The sequence below is a fragment of the Macrosteles quadrilineatus genome, unplaced genomic scaffold (genome assembly GCF_028750875.1).
Source record: "Macrosteles quadrilineatus isolate MER2022 unplaced genomic scaffold, UCM_ALF_1.0 Scaffold_8__2_contigs__length_117827958, whole genome shotgun sequence".
Classification (NCBI taxonomy): Eukaryota; Metazoa; Arthropoda; class Insecta; order Hemiptera; family Cicadellidae; genus Macrosteles; species Macrosteles quadrilineatus.
In genome coordinates, this window is record NW_026542601.1 from 12,122,257 (window position 1) to 12,143,467 (window position 21,211).

A 21,211-nucleotide genomic window follows, 5' to 3' on the forward strand; every position below is an offset into this window, starting at 1 on the left:
ATTGTAACCTATGCTACTTGCTACTTGATTGTATTTTAACGAGCTTTATGTCAACAAAGCGGTTTGTGCTAACTCGCGGTGTAGCTGGACGTGTCTGTACCACGTGTTATCTATTATCTATCGCAGCAGTTGAGCCATTCCGTGCCCTTTCTCTTAGATCTCACGACTTGCTAATCTTAAATAATAACTTTCTACACGAATCCTAAACTATCCTAAAATCCTATTTTAACTAATTTAATTAAATAATATAACTATTACGGCGACTTCGTAATATATTTTTGATTGTTGTCACGTTGAACACTGTTGCAATTAGCTTTAGCCCCCCCCCATTTGAATTTTTTTAGCCCCCCCCCCAAGAATTTCAATGACGCAGTCTGCGTCACAGCCCCCCCTTGTGGGCACCCCTGCGCTTGCAGATACTAGGCTGAAAAAAAAATTGGTAGTTTAAATAATGATTAGGTTACCTTTTTTAAACCTTTTAATGATTATATCCCGCTTATGGTAATCTAAAACACATTTAAAAAATTGCCCGCGCGTTTATTGTATTGAGTATAAACAACTGGTACTAATAATTTGATTTTTAACAATGGCCCCCTGTTATTTACTTATCCGGTACACACAGATCTAAGATTTATTTGTACATTGTTTATTACTATATTTCACTGCACAAAGTACTAGCTGATATAGATTGTATAGATTTTTGCTATGGATTATAAACAAAACAATGACAGTCTGTTGGTAGCTATAACCCTTATAACAGTTGTTGCCTTATTTGTCATAAGTTCGCCTTATTTTGACAATGACCTTCAAACCTATAAAGACAGTTACGGTACTTATTTTATCTGCTTATTAATTGGCTTATATTGATTCCTAAACATAATTAACAATAATAATAACAATAATATAACAAACCACTCACCAAATATTTCTCTTTCTTTCCCACCACTTATCAAGATTCTTCGCTGTAGACCTTTTCCTTTTAGTGGAAAGTGTCAAATGTCGTTTGACACGAGTTTTCCTTGAAGTTCCAGGCATTTAAAAACTCACTTTTAACTATTTCTAAACTTCACAAACACAGTTATGCTACCAGTACACTATCGCCAAACATTCGCCCGAATGTTTCGCCGAATGTTCGCGTTAGTTTGCGACCGCGAATGTTGACGAATGTGAAGCCCAAACGATCCCGAACTAACCAAGTACACTATCGGCTAACTTCGGCCGAACTGTGTTGAGTCCAATATTGCGTATTCGTGGCAAAACATTCGCACCAAACCCCAAACCGCTAACGTCAAAGACTATTCTAGAAAATTATAGAGGAAATTCTATGATTTCCGTTACAGTAGTTTGAGTTAGACACCACTTGAATGTATCCTATGTTTCTTACTTCTCTGTGGCTTCGTAATGTAAAATTAATGCCAATTTTTTTTATTAAAATGTTTGTTTTCTTAAGCGATACTTTATTTATGTATATAGGCTATGCAATTAAATCATCCCACGGCCACAGAACAGGCTCACTACGGTATAGTTCCAAAAATAACAGTGATTCCTCATTAGAACACTCCATACTTTGTACAATTTATCTATATAAGATCTAGTAGTAAATAATTGATTAACAAAAACTAAAAGTATCTCTAACTACACCACCGCTGCAGTAAATACTGTAGAAAGAGTGTCCATGACTACGAATGACAGCGAGTGTGTACTGGCTGTGTTCGTGCCCGTCTGCGATCGGCATTCGTCCTAGTTCGTCTCCTTTGATTCGTGACGGGAGACTGCCAAAAAAGCGAGCGCACCCGAACACGAATGTTGGCGATGCGAACTACCCCAAATGTACACGAGCACACCGAGTACACTATCGCGCTCGTCTTAGGCCCCTATTACACGAGGTAGCCTGGCGACGCACTGGCCACCAAACCTATAACCAGTTGAGTAGCCAGTTGAGTAGCCAGAATTTTACCGCCGTGGCGCCGTTGTTGTGAGTGCTTGTCTTGCACTTGTACTTGTTATGAGCGGTGTTTACAGTGAATAATGAGTGATTATAAGTATCTTCTCCTTCTGTTACTTCTGAAGAAAAGGAGGCAAAGGAAGAGAAAAATGTACGTTCATCCAATGCTTAGTGCAAGAGAATCAAAAGGGTTATATTACGCCCTTTTTGATGAGCTCTGTGTGGACAATACAAAATTTTTCAATTATTTTCGTATGTCACAATATAGTTTCTTTGAGTTGTTAGGCCTCACAACACACAGCACAACAGTGTGCAAGTACCCCCGTGATATGAACTGACCGAGTGGCGACGTGATACTGGCGACCTAGTGTAATAAGCTCCATATGCTACAACGCAGCGTCGCCAATATGGGTAGCCAGTGGCGACGGGGCTCGGTAGCCAGTCGGTCGCCAAAGTGTGGCTGCGTCGCTGGCTATCCTCGTGTAATAACATCCATAAGAATCAATGCCCCATGACAAGCTGAGTAGCCAGTTTGGTCGCTGGCGACGTCGCCAGGCTACCTCGTGTAATAGGGGCCTTAGTTCGCCTACATTCGGCGATAGTGTACTGCAGGCATTAAACACAGAGGTAGAGTAGCGCCGGGTTTGACAGATGGAAACACGTGGATCAAGCATTGGAGGGGTGAGAAGCGGTGCTGAGAGGGGGATTTCCGGCGAGCTTCCCCGAGCTGCCGCTAGACGCCGGCACCGCACAGTGGTAATTTTTAATTTGCAGAGTTTTCCAAGATTACTCTTTTCGAATTAACCAATAATGATAGCTACGCACTCTAAACGGATTATAGTAGTAAAAAGACCAATCTATAGTTCTGCGTTTTTAAAATTTTCAAATAACGTTTTTTAAATAAGTTACGGCTAGTCGAAAAGGCCCTTTTTTCTTGTAATAAAACTCAAGTTTATAAGGTGTGTAATAAAGATAATTGAAATATAGAAACGCAGAACTATAGAAAATTTCATCCTCTTTAATATGAGACCTTAAATTTGATTCTATCTTCAATGTAGCAGGTGAAAAGAGAAATCTTGCAAACCCTTGCATTCGGTTGCGCGTCAGGGGTAAAGCGCGCCCTTAACAGGCAGGCCTACATAAAACAGTTTTACCTAACATTAAATATTCAAACAAAAGCGAGACTGGGGCTAGGATAACACATATGAAACTCAGCCCTCAAAGCGTCATTTCAACATCCACTCCCCTTTCCGTTAATCTTTGCTTGTAACATTTGGAATTTCAACTAAAACTAAGTATTTTTTCCGATATGTTGAGATTTTCTTCATCAATGTTATGTTTAGTCTAGAAGAGCTTTTGATACAAGAGTAGAACCCCTCATATTCAGCTTGGAATTTTGGTCCTCGCTTTATCTGGCCAAATCATTATCTGGCCCAGATTTGGTTCTGAGGAGGTTGAAATGACGGGTTTAACTGTCTTACGGTTTCAATACTGTAGGTCAGTTTTATCAGGCATTAGTATATTTCATTACTAGCACCGAAAGTGGCATTTTTCCCATGTGCTGCTGCTTAATTTTCATGTACGAGGCAAAGCCAAACCCAGGAAAACCAAATTTCACATGCAAGGCTAAGCTGAGTATGTGAGAGTTATTTTCATGTACGAGGCATAGCGAAGGACGGGAATAATTGAGCAAGTGCCTGATAATAGCTTTCGGTATGAGTTATGAACGATACTTTCATCACAACGCGAAAATACACAAATGCAGAAAAACATACATCAGCAGCATTACAATAGTTTTAGATCACTCTTTATCAGTGAAAAACTACTTTACATCGTATATGCTTTTATGATTATTCATTTTTTTAGATAACCATATTAATAACTACTTTGTCAATTACTTTATTTCGTTTAACATTTTGTCAGTTGTACCAGTTTGTAAACTTTCTGTTTTCCTCTTCATATCTTTCTCCTAATTTCTCTGGTGGAAGGTGTTCAGTTATCTCTCAAGCTTTTGTCATGAAATCATAGGAATGCTAGACATATTTTGAGCAATTTCAAACACGCATTATGCTAAAAGTAAAACACAGCAAAACAAACTAATGCCTGTTTCTGCATAAACTTAGATCGTGCAACAATGAAAAAAGCTGATTTAAATCATTAAAATAAACCGTAACAAAACCTTGGCGTGCGTAGTGGGTACATGGAAAACTAATCGAGGGCATGGGAAAGTAAATTTAGGGTGAGGGAAAATCAACTGATAGTTTTTCCCTCGCTCTAAATTAAAGCTTGGGAAACAACAATGTCAGCTGTTAGCTGTTATATAAAATAGTTACTTTTGGCGCGGAGTGATGAAAAAATTGTTTTAGTGTTGTGTACGTGGATTTTGGAATGAGATTGGCTTTTATCTATATTAACCAGGGCTGTGTGAATCAAGACATTTTGGGTTGAATCCGAATCATAACTTCACAGCTTTTTTCGAATCAGAATTTTGTAATTAGTCCTGAGTTGGATGGGAGTAGAATCCTAATCTCAAATTTACAGCTGTTATCAAATTTTTTAATCAGTTGCAGTTCCAAGTTGAATCTGGATCTACACTTTTTTTTTGAACTTAGAGTGGAATTCACTTTACAGGTTACTATTAACACATTATTGATGTAAAAATTATTTACTCAGTCCTGTAACAGCTGTCTATGTAATTCTGATCATTGCTATGTTTGTTTTATTAAGTTGTTGTGTAACTAACTATCAGTTTATTAAAATGGCTCTCTAACAGTATTATATTTATTTTATTCTACTATTAAATCAGTTCATTAGAACACACATGAATAACAATAAGACAGAGAAATAGTTACGGTAATCTGACATCCATTTTGTCATACTGATGCTTTCCCATCAAGTCAATCCAATATTCCAGTTCCAATCCCAATTCCAATTCGGTTCAATCGACACTGAACAAGAAGCAAGAAAACCCAACCATATCTGCCATTTCGTTCTCTGTTGATTCTAAAACCGACTAACGTAACAACTAAAACTGATTTGAGTGAAGTGAAAACGCAGGGAGTGTAATTCAACGACCGGCCCTAAGAGTCGATTGTCGATCATCCATTAACTGCTCGATAATAATCCGCTTGCAAAACTACAGGTGCGATATACAGTCTACCGAAGAGAAATAAATATTGCTGGGTCAGCCGTCAGTTTGTGCTGTAGTGCTTTCGTGTCAAATCTTCAAATGCTGGAACCGAATCATAACCAGACGATGAAAATTTTATTAAGACCGAACCCGGATCTCTTTCTGGTAAATTTGAATACCGATTCTGAATACAGTTAGAAACAGCAATTTTCTCGAATCTCTAATAAGATTCGGATTCCATTCATTTTCTGAACCATTCACACAGCCCTGAATTGGGTATTTACTCAGGGGAGGTATAGAAGAGGCTACGATGACAGCTGTGGGCTTCTTATTAGCTGAGGGAACGTCATTACCATAACAATACGATCTATATACATCGGCCTCGGTGGGCTGGTGGTTAGCGTGCCGGTCTGATATGCCGAAGGTCCCGGGTTCGAATCCCGCTGGTAGCATTAACTTTTTGTCCAAGATTTTTTCATTATCAGCAAGTTTGGTTCGGTTATGACATTTTAATTTTATTATTAAGTCATTATAAAATTTTGATTGAGCAATTTCTAGTTTTATTTAATAAACAGAATTATTATTTTTTCTATTACTAAACTTTTGTTATATTATTTCATTATCAGCAAGTTTGGTTAGTTCGTTTAGGTTATGATAGTTTAATTTTATAATTAAAAAATAATAAAATTGAATTTGAGGCATTTATAATTTTATTTTATGAACATAACTATTTTTGCAATTAGTAAACCTTCATTGCCAAAGTGCTCTCTACTACAGCGCTGTTCACGGTGGAATTTTGAACTAATGCCTCAATCGTACCTCCCCTAAGTCAGACCCCCTGAATTGATGCACATTGCAGATTATCGAACATAAAAATAGCTTAAACGAACCACATGACTAAATGTGTGTCAGGGCTTAAATTGCTATTATAGTACACTGTTTGATTAATTATTAAATTTACTCTTTGTACTACCCCACGGAAAAAAAACCCTTGATCTTACCATGATAACTACAATAACTAACTACCAGCAGGAAAATCTACTAAAAGACTGTACAAAATCAAGAGGAAATAAAGTTATAGCATGAAAGATATCTGGAAACAAGCTATTTGGATAATGTATTTACAACTTCTTTTTCTGTACAAGAAATTGGCTTATAAAATTTGTATAATTGCATCGGAAAATCTGCCAAAAGAAGCTCTTAAAAAATGAATGTTCTAATTTACACATTTGAGGTGCATGGTAACTCATGATTAATTTCATTATTTCATGCAAGTTCTTCTTTGTAATAAAATTTGCATGAGAAATTGCATCTGTATTTTATCAACTCTGCAATAAATTGTAATTGCTAAATTCACTCTATTTTTAACAACGTAACATAAATTGTAACAGAAGCTGAATGTTTGAACAGGTGTTAATGACAAAGTGGCCATACAACCTATGCGTCTCTTCCTCATGACTGTATGTTAGAATATTCCCAACTTTAATAGCTTTTACCTACGACCGGTTTTATTTAATAGCCATTCTATAGACATAGTTTTTAGAATTGAAACATTTCAAATAACAGCATTGTTTACTTTCATAACAGCATAGTTTTACTCATAACACAGCTAACAGACCAAAGAGGTTCAAGGATTGAGATAGAAGAAGTAAAATTGTATACATTGAAAATTCAACTAATCAGCTGTTTAGGCCAATTTAATTTTTTTGAGTGTTTGGTGCAATGTTTCCTTGCATCCCTGGCAGTGGCAATGAGAAGTTATACACGAAAACATAACACCTCTTAGAAGTTATGAGTAGTGATTTTTAGTAATTAAAACGTTGTAGGTAAAGTAGTGTCCGCAACTCGTGTAAATCGTGAGGTTAACACTATCTTTACGCAATCGTTGAGTAAACTACTAACAGTATTTGCAACCTGTACCCGTTTTCTGGTCTATATGATCCAAGATTTTCCCTAAAGCTATTGAAGGAAACAGTTGAACTGTTAGTTTGATGTTCACTTTAATTTTTTAGTAGAAAAGCTACTATTGAGAAACCTTAAGATTTGTGTTGAAATTAACTCTTAATATCTTAAAAGAACAGAACTTGGAAACACACAGATAATAGAATAGAACAATTACACAAAGTAAATATTGCCATATGTTTTGTCATAAATATAACATGATATGTACTAGTTGAAAATGGTTCAACATAAACTACTATAGGCTATTTAAATATATGCACGTAATCTTTCAATGTAACTAACAATAAGAATCTCAAACCCCAAAAGCTATTACTAAAAATGAGCAATATTTAGCTCACAGCAGCACACTAGGATTTATTGAATGGAAAATTGTCTTAACATTCTAAGCTTACATTTGTTGAAGATATAATTGGATGAAAATAAAAAGCCAAGGTTCAACTCAAGAGACATTTATTGTTTCTGAAGTTGACACAAAATACATTTACCCACAAGGGAGAGTCAAAGACGTACAAATCTGTGGAATGTCAACAGACGCTGCTAACTGGGGATGTTAAAAGATTTTTGTCTAGTTAAACAAAACAAAAGTTAAATCTATGGTATAGATAAATAAATCAAAGCAAAACTGTTGCAGACAGACTAATTTGTAAAATTTAATTTTAACTGTTAAATGTTGTTAAATTTAACATGGTTTCAAATGTAAACTTAGTAGAAAGGAGCATATCAATTTAAAAACCCTAAAACCAGGTTCATAAATGTTCAAATTCTGCAACAGATAGTAAAAATTATCCTCAACAGATAGTAAAAAGATGTTCTGTTATTTATTAGTTTTGCAGTTAAAAACAATCCTTTCACTGAGTCAAACCTACCACCAGATAACAGCGCCTTTACAAGCGTTTTGATTGCATCAAAGCAAACCTTAACATTAGAACTATCGCTGAACCTGCCAGCCAAACAATCCCGACAAACGACAGAGCGGGAGACTAAAAGCCGCTCAAAAGTTTTCGCTTCAAAATATTATTCCATTGGTAAACAACAACTTATCAGTAAAAAAACAGAATCAATTGGAAACGTTCGGCATTATAAGGCACAAAGATGGATTTGGTAATTCATCAGATCTGTTATTTAATTTAAAAAGTAAAACCTAGTTCCATAAAAGTTTGTATTTCTTCTGTACATCTAGATTTAATGAAGCAAATTAAAAGTGATTGTGCGTAAATAACTTATAAAAAAATTTGTATTTTAGATCTTTTCAACAAAAATGTTAACATTTCATATCATCAAATTATAAACAATTCTGATCGTTAAATTGATTGTTCAATATAATATTGTAAATTTCATTGTAAATTAAAATTACAAAAGTATAATTGGGATTAGATTGTTTTGTAATAAAAGTATGCATACAACAATATGGCTAATCTGGATTAAATTAGGACGTAATTAAATCTTGTAAAAAATTGTGCAACAAAAAATATTACATTGGTCCAAACTGCCCATCAGATGGGTCGGGAAAGACTAAAATCATTGTTCTAATGTAACCCTCTGTTAATTAACGCTTTTACAAACATTCGACAAACCCCTTCATCCTAGCAAACACTACGAGTAAAAAATACATGAAAATATATATTTGTCTGTAGTTATGATCGACCGAGAACATTGCGACGCTTATGAGATATAAGCTAACGGACGACGGGCGTAGAAGCTCTTAACAAACGTTCAGGGATAGAAACCGATATGTCGGGGCTACGGCGGAAATCGTAAACCACCAAATTCGCACAGCCGCTATGTTTACGAAAGGACGATAATATGCTAAGACCTAACTCTAACATGCGAAAACATTGCCCGAACACTGTCCGACGAGTCCGAATAAAAAATAAACCTCTTACAATGCGAGTCAACAGGGTGGGACGACGACTTAAGACTAACTAACAATCTAGCCACTAGAGAATGGGGAGACTACGTAAACATTTACGCTTCGATGTGTACGAGTCGTTCTATTCGCTTTCCGACTATAGAAAACATTCTCGAAATCGTAACCGTGGGTCGTGATAAAAAAATATCTCGAAAACGAGTTATGCGATGTCGAAAAATATTCCCTCTATTACGAACTTGGCGTTGCCTCAGAAAGAAAGTCCTAAGCTACGATACGATACAAACTCCACCGGATACGGAAAAATAAATCTAAACGCTACTCGATTGAAAATATATTTTCTGGTTAGGCCATAGTAAGAGTAACAGGGTGAAGTGACAGTCAAAAACATCTCTGATATCTGACCGTCACTTGTATACAACAAACATCGACTTCGGAAAATTACTACTTCGAGTCTAAATCTAAAAAAGCGCAAAGCTCACGTTGACGTCAATTCGAACCCCTAGAACCCCTCAGAGCTGACGGTAAGCCCCTCACTATATGATAAGCATGCGATATAATATTAACGATGCATATTACTAAAACAAAAGGAATACGTTCGCAAACCAAAATAGATAACTATATAAATGACGAGTTCATAGAAATAGATTATCAATACTAAGGGAGATATTTTACTAGCATGATTTACTTGGCTCAAATACATATTTAGGATCATAGATCAATATCCATAATGTTAAGTGTTAAAGTTTGTCTATGTTAATCAATTTTTCACTTTGAATACTTAACCATTTTACAATGACGAGACCCTACTATAAGCACATTTTTTATTTACTGTTGTCTCCAGTATGCATAACCTATTTCTATGGGTGAAATATAACTAATGTAAAATAAAAACCCCGATACAAACAAAAATAGATCCCCCTATTCAAAGTTTTCCGCAGTTGGTAATGACAACATTCTTGGTTGGTTTGCCTGTCTGGTCGCCGTATGTAGAGATCTTCTCCACCAACTCCAGTCCCTCGACAATGTGTCCAAAGATGGCAGTGAAGCCTCGCATCTCTTGGAGGATACAGCGGAACTGTGAACCGACCATGCCCAAGTTGTCGTGACGCTTTTGTGTCCTCCTCATTCCCACCGCTCCTGTAATACAGGACAAAACAAATCTATGAAGATAATTCATTATTTTTTAACAGCTATTAATTATAGCATTTTCCAAACCTTTTTACTCTTTTCGAGGCTTAAGTTATCTTTCCATAACACCACAAGTGGTTGCAGTTCAATACCTCTGTGTTTTTACTAAGATTGTACCATTTTACAATTTTGCTGAAGGCTATTCTTTGTAAATTTATTTCTTTTATATTTAACATTTAAATATCGGATACATAGTATTAGTTTATTTCTGACCTAAAGAATACACAATTTGTGTCCATGTTTACAAATAAATAAATAGGAGAACCTGAGTTATTGTATGAACCAACATATTTCGTTGTAAACTGTTTGAAATAATTTTTTTTTCATTTATTTATATTTAAAATATCTGCTTCTTACCTCTTACGGCAGGAAACTTTGTGTCATCAGGCATAAAATATCCTTCCTCGTAGATGGACCTGCCACCTCGGCCGTTGTTCAGCTCAAAGTCGCCTGTGATGACACTCTCCCCTTCCCAACACTGGAATATTGCGCAGCCCTTGTAGCTGTAGCCCATCTCACCCGTCGTTAATACGGCAAAGTTCTTAGCCATTTTGGGAGCGACATCAGGTCGTGTCTCAATGACCATGCGCCCGTGTGGTGTTCCATTAACTTCAATGTTAAAAAAATACAGCGGGTACGGACTCGGTGGCCGTACGTTTAACGCGACGACTGGAGCTTGCTGGGGAGAAACTGCGACGATCGTACCAATTGGCTCTGAATGTACAAATGTCTGCTGCGGCTTCACAACGTATTCAACTGATCCGTTCTGCAAATGCTGTTGTTGCTGCTGTTTGCTCAGTACGTGTCGAGAGTACAGCTGGGACATGCAGTAGTTGGCGAGAAATAGAATAGGGTTGTGTGAAGCTGCTACGTGGTTTCGGCTTGGTTGGTTGATAGGCGAGTCTAACGTGTGAATGTTTGCGTGGATGTTGGCGAGTGCTTGCTTCAACAGCGGAAAGTCGAAGACAACGCCAGAGTTACCGATGAGGTCATCCAGTTGACATTGAAGGACCATCTCTTGGAATTTGGCTTGTAGTCTTTGTTTTTCGAGCGAGAGTGAGGTTAGAAGGTTCTGTGCTTCTCCAGGGTTCTCCAGATGAGAAAGTCCAACTCGAGCTTTACTCAACGTCTCCCTCGCCTCAGCAACCTGGAATAAAACCAAGTCTTTTATCAGCATATATTGAACCATAAATCTTGATAATGTTGATAGATGCATTGTCTCCAATCTGTTAGCTACTTTGAAAGCTGTGAATTAAAAACCCCATTGAAATCATGGTTTAATTGAAATAATCCTATTTATTAAAATCACAACATTTTTTTTATCCATTAAAGCCATTACTCTATCATAAACCCAATGTAATACAACACATCTTGCCCCTTTAAATGAATTAGTTGAGACACCCAAATGTAGATTTTTTACAATTTTTTTTTTACTTTTCCCCACCTGTGATTTATTGGCTGCACAGACTACTGCTAAATAAGTAAGAAGGGAAAAATAGTTTGATGTTATTTGCCAACTTTCATATTTATCAACTTAAATCACCTCCGGAACATGAGACCAGCCACTCTGCAGGTCTGTCTCTACGTGTGTCTTTAGTGTGATGCAGGCCTCGAGCACCTTGAGCAGGAACTGCCGCTGTTGTAGCGCAAGCCTTTGGATATCTGTCAACATCTTACTGACCGCCATCAGCTCGCATTGAACCTGAAACACAAATTATAGTTATTTGTGCAACTAGTGAGAAAAGTGAGCAATTGACTCACTCGAGAGAAATCCTTACTCACGAGCCGTAGGCGAGTGAGGAATGGTTTCTCGAGTGAGGCAATTGTAATTTGAACTCGAGTTGCACATTATACTTTTCCTACAGTTACCATAGAACAAATCAATTTGTGAAGAAACATAACCTATTTTTACACAGAAGTGAACTTTTAATATAACATTTAATGTGAAGTGACAAATACAACAGTACAATAGCTGACCAGCTGATTTACAGCCAGTGCTGCCAACGTATTTTGCGCGCATACGACGTTGCCTGCATGTTACGCGCTCACTATTTCGTGCCTTCACGTTGCAAATCTGGAGTGAGACAAAGTAATTAGAGTGAGACAATGTTAACATTGTCTCACTGATGAGCGAATTAGCCACTTTGCTTTCTCAAATCAGTGAGAGAACATGTACATTGTTAGGTAACTGTAGGAAAAAAATATTGTGTTTGTTACACTATTGCTTTGTTAAGTTATTAATATTTTGCCTTTCAAGTTAGGTTGTACATCCTTGGTTATAGCAATCTATAACAATGTTACTGCAGAATGAGCCAGGTGTTCGCTATATCTTAAATAATTTTATCTTCTGCAAGAATTTATTAGCTATTAGAACTGGTTTAGAACACAATTCCATGTGATGATGGTCATCATCCAGATACTTTTATACCATTTCCAACATAAAGATGATAACCTTACCTCAGATACCAGCTGTTCCTTAGCCTCAACCTGGCTCTTGATCTGATGGCCGGGGTGGTCGGTCTGGCTGGCACACGCACGACACATTGCGTTACAACATGTGTGACACCACAGCGCCAGTGGCATTCCATGTGTGTGGCAGTTTTCACTTTGTAGCAGCTGTTAAAAATAACAATAAGTTGTACAACAATTTTAAAGATTTTTTCAGCATCAGTATGTTGTTTTACTCTAGCAGATATTGCTTATTCATATGCTTTTGGTCATGTCAACTGTTGTTAAGCGTAAGGTAACACATGTATTCAACACTCACCTTCCCTTTGTCGGGTGGTTTTGTCGCACCAGAGCCTGCCGTCGCGCCAAGTTTTATCGCATTGAAGTTGTTACACAACACGAGGATTGGGTTGTAGGTTGGTAACGTCTCAGGCCCCTGGTCCAGCAGCTCCGTGCGTTTCCAACACGTTACGCAAAACACCTAACAAATATATAAACATTGTCATGAAATTTGTATAGTTTTGTTCTTGAAATGAATTACCATGACTAAAATATGTAAGGATAAAACAGCTACAGTTTTTATTTTTGGAAAGAAGTGGACTGTATTTTGACTGAACGAATTTACTTTACATTAAAAGGTCAAGTTGACAAATTATGAACAATTTTGGAATTTTGCTGAAAATCGTCTATAATAATGAAAGAAATCACTACAGTTCATGTGGTTATCTTCTTGGAATCATTTAATTAGAATATTACATACCGTAGGCTAATAACTTTGTTGACTGGATTCATTTGAAATATCACATTTCAGAATTTGTAATTTTTTAATTAGGTTTAGGGAACTTGTCGGTCCAGTTTAGCTATCTAACGTAGCCTACCTCCCGGCCCTTGATCATGGACGTCTGCACACAGTTGAGACAGTAGTAGTGCTTGCAGCTGAGCAACTTGGGAACCATCTCGTGCTCGTTGAACTTTTGTTTGCAGTAACCACACAACGTCAACTCCTCTAGGTCTTTTAGCGCCGACTCCATCATGGCTGTTAACAAATACTCTTTTAAGTAATGCAGTATGCAAGCTACAGAATTTAACTGTACAGTATCAGTAAGAACTGTAACATAACGTTCCTTTGGCGAGTATATCATGCTTCCTATTCATCTTTCAGAGAATTCCTAAGATTCAAGTAAGTGTCTATTGGAAAACGGTAATGTGTTATTGCAAAACTGATGTGGCTAATTAATATTTTTCTGGGTAATCATAAAATAATGTGTACTGAAATAAAAAATTAAAAAAGCATGCTTTAATAAACCTTTAAAAAAAATCTATTTGGGACACATTTTAAAGAGTTTATCATTACTTTTGTAATGTGCGTGAAAATCAGGTTTCATTGATTCCTTAAGTTCATTAATTGAATTAAGAGTGGTCTGATGTGTATGCTAAGAGTACAAACACTTATTTTCAAACAATTTAAAGACATTTTTGGCCAGCAAACAAAAGATGCGAATCCCAGCTTAGTCCCTTGTTACTGAAGTTTGAAAAAAGATTTGCACTCTTAAAACAGATTAAGTTTTGCACTTTTAAAACAGATTGGTTGTCAAGTACAACACTTCTAACTGAATTAGCCTATATACAAATACCCCCGCTACAGCCTGCATACAAACCTCCCTACTAAGAGAATTTCCATTTGTCGGAATTGATTTTCAATTTAATCTATTTAAATAACATCAGTTTAAACTATTACGGAGGTTTGCTGCTACAAGGAAACTAAGTGTATTTTTTAGTAAAATATTAATAACTTAGTATCAAATTAATAAATAAATTTGTCACGTTCGATCAAAATATATCCCCCGTAAGCCCCGTTTCCATGGTCTGATCAAGCTGGTACGTAAACTCGGAGGTGGAACCCCAAGATTAACATTTTGCAGTATAAAAACCGATAACGGTGGCTAGGTAGTTTTCTTTATGTGAATAATAAGAATATAAACAATACAAATACAAACAAATGTTTATTCAAGATTATTCAGTGTGGCAGATTGCGTGTAATAAATATATAAAGGCTACTTACAGTCTTCGCAATCCTGAGTTAATTGAGCACTACGGCCGTTTCGGAGATAACTCCATCGTTGGGTGCGTAGTCATCATACACTAAACTGAACTAGGCCTATTTACATATTTATATTTTTCACGTGGTTTCTTCATTTTCATTGCGTCAAAGTTTAATAAATAGTACATGCAACACAAGACACAGACACGACACGAAAACATTAAGGTCAACATTAAATGCCTTAATGTTTTCAGTGTCGTGTCCGTGTCTTGTGTTGCATGTACTATTTATTAAACTTTGGCGCAATGAACATGAAGAAACCACGTAAAAAATGTAAATATGTAAATAGGCCTAGTTCAGTTTAGTGTATGATGACTAAGCACCCGACGATGGAGTTATCTCCGAAACGGCCGTAGTGCTCAATTAACTCAGGATTGCAAAGACTGTAAGTAGCCTTTATATAAATGTTAATTTTACATTGTAGGCCTATAAGTTGGCCAATTTAAATTATCATGTTTAAATGGTCAATTTACCAAATATAAAAAACCTACTGCCAATCTAAGGCTAATTATCAATATGATTTTTGCCAATTTAATTTGTTTTACCAATTTAATTTGTTTTACCAATTTAAAACGAACTAAATTTTGTATTTCGCAACCATTGTTATTTTTGTTTTGCATTAAGCAGTAACAAACTATATAGGCTGTTTTATTATAATTTATATGGTCATCTTTTAATAGAGAATCACTTGGTATGTAATTTATGAAAGAATAGATCAATCTTATAAATGTTTAGAAATCTTGTACATGTATACCGAAGATTATGGTTTTTTCAAAGCCTTCAGGATCAAAAATCAAGGTTTAGTTTCATCTATGATTATATTAATACAACAAGACATTCCATCCCCATGTTAAATTTGTGGCCAGTTTTTAAACCAAAATCGTCGTAGTTGATGTGAGCCACCGACAGATTTTGCTGATCTAAATTACTGATTTCTGTCAAATACACAATCTTTTTTCCAATTCAAACTAATGGAATGACTTTTTGTGAGCTATAGCAACTGTGTATTAAATTAGTGTCTTGGTTTAAACCGTTTCTGAAAGGTTTCCTGTAGCCTATAGCTCGTTGATGAGTAGCCTATGACCCAGTCTAAAAGGGACAAACTTATAACATGTCAAACATAGCCTAGGTTTTTTTGTCTATTTCTGTACAGTGGCATTGTTTTGAATTCTTCGATAAGCCGCTTGAAACTATAGGCTGGGTGTTATTTTTTTTAATTGACCTGATGGTAGAAAGTACAATGTAAGTAACTTAATATTAATTTAGCCAAATTGAAATAAAGATGTATTGTAGAATCTTTTTTTCAGACATGTAGCCTACTTTAAAATTCACATGGTGACAATTGCATATAAGGAGACCTTTGTAATTATTAATACCATAGACAAAAAGAATGAAATATAGACTGTCAGCCGTGCTGCGGTTGCCATGGTTACCATAGGTTCCGGCGCACACCGCTGTAGTTTACGTAGCGCGTACGCCGTAACTACCGTGGTGCTCCAAGCGGTGTGCGCCAGAACCTATGGTAACCGCAGCACAGCTGACGGTCTATATTTCATTCTTTTTGTCTATGTTAATACTAACCAAAAAGAGAGTAATTTCTTCCCTGAAAAAGCTGTATCGGTAGTAATATCATTGACCAGCACATTGCAAAATCAAGGACTCTTGATAACGCATGCGGAGGTTAATTCCATGTTTGGTATTGAAACAATTAAATTCATAGGCTAACAAAAATCGATCTAATGTACAGTATTATATTACTAGGCATAAAATGTTACATTTTCGACACTTTGTTAACTTTTTAAGCATGGGTTAGGTTAAATTAAGTTTAAGTTATTATATATTTAGGCCTAATTTGGTTTAGAAATGGGTCATTATTGGCACTTTACTATTTCTTCTCGGTAAAAACGGCATCTGCCGAAAAAGTGTTTAAAATTGACTAAATAATGAAAACGACATAAAAAGTAAAATTTTCAAGCCCCAAAATTCATTGATTTCTAGCGCTTTTGGCAATGTTCAAACGTGATTTTCAGGGTGAAATAGTAGTTTCCCCCCAAAGTAAAAAGTGCTTAAAATAGTATAATTTTGGTAGATGTGGCAAAAAATGCAATACAAGTATTTTTAATGTATAAGTGTGTAGGCCTAAGTGAAATGATTGAAAAAATGTATAATCAAGAATTTTTATTCATCGTTCTATGTACAAAAAATAATTGTTGGGTCAAAATTGTTAAGGCTAGCCTTTAATATGCAGGTTTTGATTTATTTATAAATGCAATCGAGAGTAAGTCAAACTCTATAGAGATCATCGTACCTTTATAACATGTAGGCTACCTATAATGTTTCTTTGACTTGAAAAATCTTAAAAATAAAAACTATAAAATAAAAAAATGTATAGGCTATAACTTATTGGCGGGACCACGTAAGTTTGCAGTTGGTGGCAGCCAATCATAAGACAAGGCTAGTGCGACGTTGCTCATTGACAATACTAATTAAAATATAAAAGCAATATTTTCAAATCAGCTGGTATTATTAGATTTGGCAACACCGCACCGTTCTCATTGGTTCATTCAAAACCATATGGTAAATAGGCTCCTCCCTCAACTGCAAACTTATGTGGTCCCGACAATAGAGCCTATTACTTGGGCTACCGGTACTGATTTGCTAATGTTAATAAAACACCACAAATGTCAACACAAAAAACGGACTGAATGCAATTTCGATGCTAGTGCCTCGTAAGAAGTACCAAGGGTAGGCCTACCTAAGTTACATATTCAAGACCAGGTTGCCAAAAGCAAACTTGAGGCCTAGGCCTATCTTGGTAAATGTGTTACAATTTGTGTTTAGGAAAATAATTTGGTTAGGCGTACTGGTACCTGAATTTTTCAGGATTGAGAAACCAAGTTCTTTTTGGTAAGATGAGGTAACTAATAGGCATATACCGTAACTTAACAATATGAATATAAAATGTAATCAAACAAAAATTTGGAAAAGACAAAACTTTAATATACCACCATAGACAAAACATACTCCCTTAAGTAGATTTCTCATCCTTATGGAACAGCTGAAGACAATTTTATTGTTAGTTCTGTACGGTTTATGTAGAGGTCGTGTTTTGTTTACAATTTGTTTCCCGTTATTACAGCCATTTAAAACCTCGTTTAACCAAATAATACGATCTAATCATAAAAAATAACTTGTCCCCTAGTTATATAACCAAACAGTAGGCCTAAAGCACAAATCAAGAAATTTTAACCCTAAAATAATAGAAACAAAGTTTCGTCGACACTAGCGCCCATGTGTCACGTACATGAACTAGACACGAAAAACGTGCTTCGAAATTTACAATGGGATGAGAAGTCTACTTGTGTTGGTTAGTCTATGATTCCACTTAATCGCATTAGCCTATGAATTGTTAAGTTACAATCAATATATACAGTAGACCCCCTCTTAACCAACTTTGCAATAGGTAACCGATATTCGGATTATCCACCCCCGTTCGTAAAATATTACAGTTTGTTTTAACCGACCTTGTTTTTTATTTATTTCACACGGTTACACCATTTATACAATAATCATCAGAAACTTATTGGGTCTTATTGTTTTTAAACAGGTCGGTTTAACCGCTACTTCGTGTTATTGGAAATAAATTAAAAAAAAAGAATATGTTAGGCCCAAGTTATTTTGTGTTCTAAAAATAAATACATAGGCTATCCTCTCTTGTAAGTATAACTAAATGGTTGCCGTAAACATCATCAATCTTAAACAATAGGCTAAGTTAAGTTCTTTATGTTAACTTACCTACTGTAACTTAACTTATAACCGTAAGTTAGATGTGGAAAGCATCAATGCCTATAACTACAATTTATTAAAGTTTTTAGGGATTGCCCTCAGTATTTCCATTTGCATTTCCATATTATCCATATTATAATAGGCATTTCCATATTATCCCGAAAATGGGACTTTAACACCTTGAGCGGGATTGTAACGGGATTTCCGGCAATGACGACTATATTTTTATTTTTTTCTACTTAATTTAAGAGGAAAACTAACTCCAATTGATTTAAATATGCCAACCGTAGCAAAATATAATAGTAAGTTAGGTAATGAAAAACATGTGGGATAAAACGGGATTTTTCACAATTTAAAAGCGGATAAACAGGATTTCTCGAAGCGAGATTATTTCTTGGGTCGTATGGAAACACTGATTGCCTTTTATCTAACCTATTGAGCTTTCCGACCTAGGTCTGGTCCTGTTAGGGGCGGTTAAGAGGGTGTTTACTGTTTAAAGTTTGGATTTTCATTAGAAGTTTGATTAGCCTATCGATGGAATGGATACTTTTATTGGTTAGATAACCTGATGGAGTTGGTTATTAAAGTTTTGGGGGTTAACTTACTGTAGATCTTGCACTCTGATAAATCAATATTGTTTCATAACTTAGGCCTAATTTACACAGATTCATTAAGTTAGGACAATTTAATATAACTTTTGAAATGCTGGTACGTCTAAATAGGCTTGTATCTACCTGGCCTAAGATACAAATTTTATGCATCGTTTACTTCATCAAAACTTCAGGCTTGCGTCAAGGCCCAGCATCGTAAAGTTACGAGATGCAAACTTCAGTCTGTTAGATAACACTAATACCGAAACCCTACCCAGGCTGACGCTAACCGAAACCCCCGGGCTGTGAGACCCTGCTTTAAAATACACTAGGCCTAACGCTGGGCTTCTGAGACGTGCATGTTATGAACCCATCAAGGTTACGTCACCCACGCAAAATGAACAAACAATAAACTTATATCATCAGGTAAGTTAAGTTAGGGGAGGAAGGTATTGGGGGAATGGAAAACAGTGTTGCCAACATGCGTTTGTGAAATCCCGTGGACCTGTCAGACCAGGGTTTCGATAAAAGTGTTAGGTTAGCCTAAGCCAGTTCTTTCAAATTTGAGGTAAACTCCGCTAAGTCTAACAATTGTATTCTGTTTATTTACAATATTTTACATCATCCTTGTTACCTAACTTAATAGGCCTATGGTACAACAAGACGTAAACTCAGGCCTAGGATAAGTTGGTTGAATCAACAGGGTCTAGGCTACTCCCTGTCATCAGCTGATTTTAAGGTTATGACAAAACAACAGTAATAAGTTGTAACTGGTAAATAATACAACTTTTGCAATAAATGTGAGTGTGTGGCATAAATATTGTATCTATTAGGAAATATGTGACTCAGTTTGAACGGCAAGTTAGGCCTACTGTTGGTAAATTTCGTCAGAAACCACAAGTCCTATATCCTAATGACGGGCCAAGAACCTAGATTGGTGTTTTGTCTAAGCTCAATAAAATCAATATTCTGCGTATTCATTTATAAACTAGGGAAGAGGTTTGACTTCAATGTGAAATCGAGATTGGCTTTAATTTGGTCTTTATTGTGTGAGAGATAAGAACTGTTCTTGTCTCGTTGTGTACGAAGTTGACAACTGTTTGGATGCTCTATTTCAAACGTCATGCGTATAATTCATATTATTCTTTTCAAGACGTGCGGCCACAATATTTTTACCTCTTTTATTTAGGCCTTTTATGTAATGATGTTTGAATAACTACATATCAGTGGTGATAAAAGCACTCATACCGTTAAAACAAAAGGAGAAAGTCTAAACTGGCGGAAGAAAAACACAGAACGTAATAAGGCGAGTTGTTACGTAGGTTGAAAACAAAAAGCGGCTTCACAAAATCTAACACTTTTAACTAACACAAGTGTCACTGATTTTAAAACACTGCACTTATCACATCTTAATAATATAACTTTGGTCAAGATACAAACGATGTTGTTATTGTTTTGTTTACTAAATCCGTGTTTGCCACATCATTATTTTCCTATTCTCAACCACTGGCATGGCGGATAGTCAGTGTTGTTGAAAATCAAAATATCCCCGACGCTACCTAGCGGATTGATACTGAACTCGCTCTCCCGCGTTGTAAAGGGCGGCCATTTTAGTTTCGCTAGAGTACGCGGCAATTATGAATTTTGTCTTTTTCATAAATTCCTTAGTTTGAGATTTTACACGTCTATTAGCAGTTTTTCCCTCCTTGCTATGTTATTTGTATTATAAAAAATATATTCTTGCCGAGTTACATTCTTACTAGCATATACATCGCAGAATAAATAGTTAAGTTAAAGTGGTAATTCATGATTAGTGCTAAGTTGCATTGCTAGAACAAATTGAATCACATTATTCATTATTCATTATTCATTAGCCTTCGTCGTTGACCCTCTGATGAGGGAATAGACTGCGTCGTTGTTTAATACGAAAAAAAAGACACAAAAACAAATACTACACGCACATATAAAATAAAACTTATTTAACATGGCGGGCAGGCAGTAACATACCGGTAACTATATAGAGTTTTAGTTTTTATATGCCCAGAAATTGTAGAAGGTGTTCAGGGATGCCAAACATTTGCAACTGCCTTTAAAATAGGCTAAAAATCCATAAGTAATTTACAATTAGCATTGAGTAAATTTATAAAATACCTACTGGTACTGGGGGAATGATGTAAAAATGATTTTTACT

The 21,211-nt window shown here is 35.9% G+C and overlaps 2 protein-coding genes across 3 annotated transcripts in view; one reads left to right on the forward strand and one right to left on the reverse strand.

Moving 5' to 3' along the window:
* Nucleotides 1-21,211, forward strand: part of LOC128999265 (nuclear protein localization protein 4 homolog) — a 47,841-nt gene that overhangs the window by 15,478 nt on the left and 11,152 nt on the right. The window lies entirely within an intron of this gene.
* LOC128999266 (uncharacterized) lies at nt 7,482-20,539 on the reverse strand. The gene is made up of 7 exons (XM_054425662.1): nt 20,269-20,539; nt 13,422-13,579; nt 12,863-13,024; nt 12,553-12,711; nt 11,639-11,797; nt 10,453-11,242; nt 7,482-10,044 (listed from the first exon to the last, which is right to left on the reverse strand). The coding sequence occupies exons 2-7, from the start codon at nt 13,575-13,577 to the stop codon at nt 9,830-9,832; spliced, it is 1,641 nt and encodes a 546-aa protein (XP_054281637.1). The 5' UTR covers nt 13,578-13,579; nt 20,269-20,539; the 3' UTR covers nt 7,482-9,829.

Bases quoted from the DNA above. Each gene is read 5' to 3' on its own strand.
- LOC128999266 (XM_054425662.1), bottom strand. From the start codon at position 13,577: ATGATGGAGTCGGCGCTAAAAGACCTAGAGGAGTTGACGTTGTGTGGT. The intron at 13,025-13,421 runs GTAGGCTACGTT...TATATTTGTTAG, and splicing joins CCATGATCAAGGGCCGGGAG to GTGTTTTGCGTAACGTGTTG. The intron at 11,798-12,552 runs GTAAGGTTATCA...TTTGTGTTTCAG, and splicing joins AGGAACAGCTGGTATCTGAG to GTTCAATGCGAGCTGATGGC.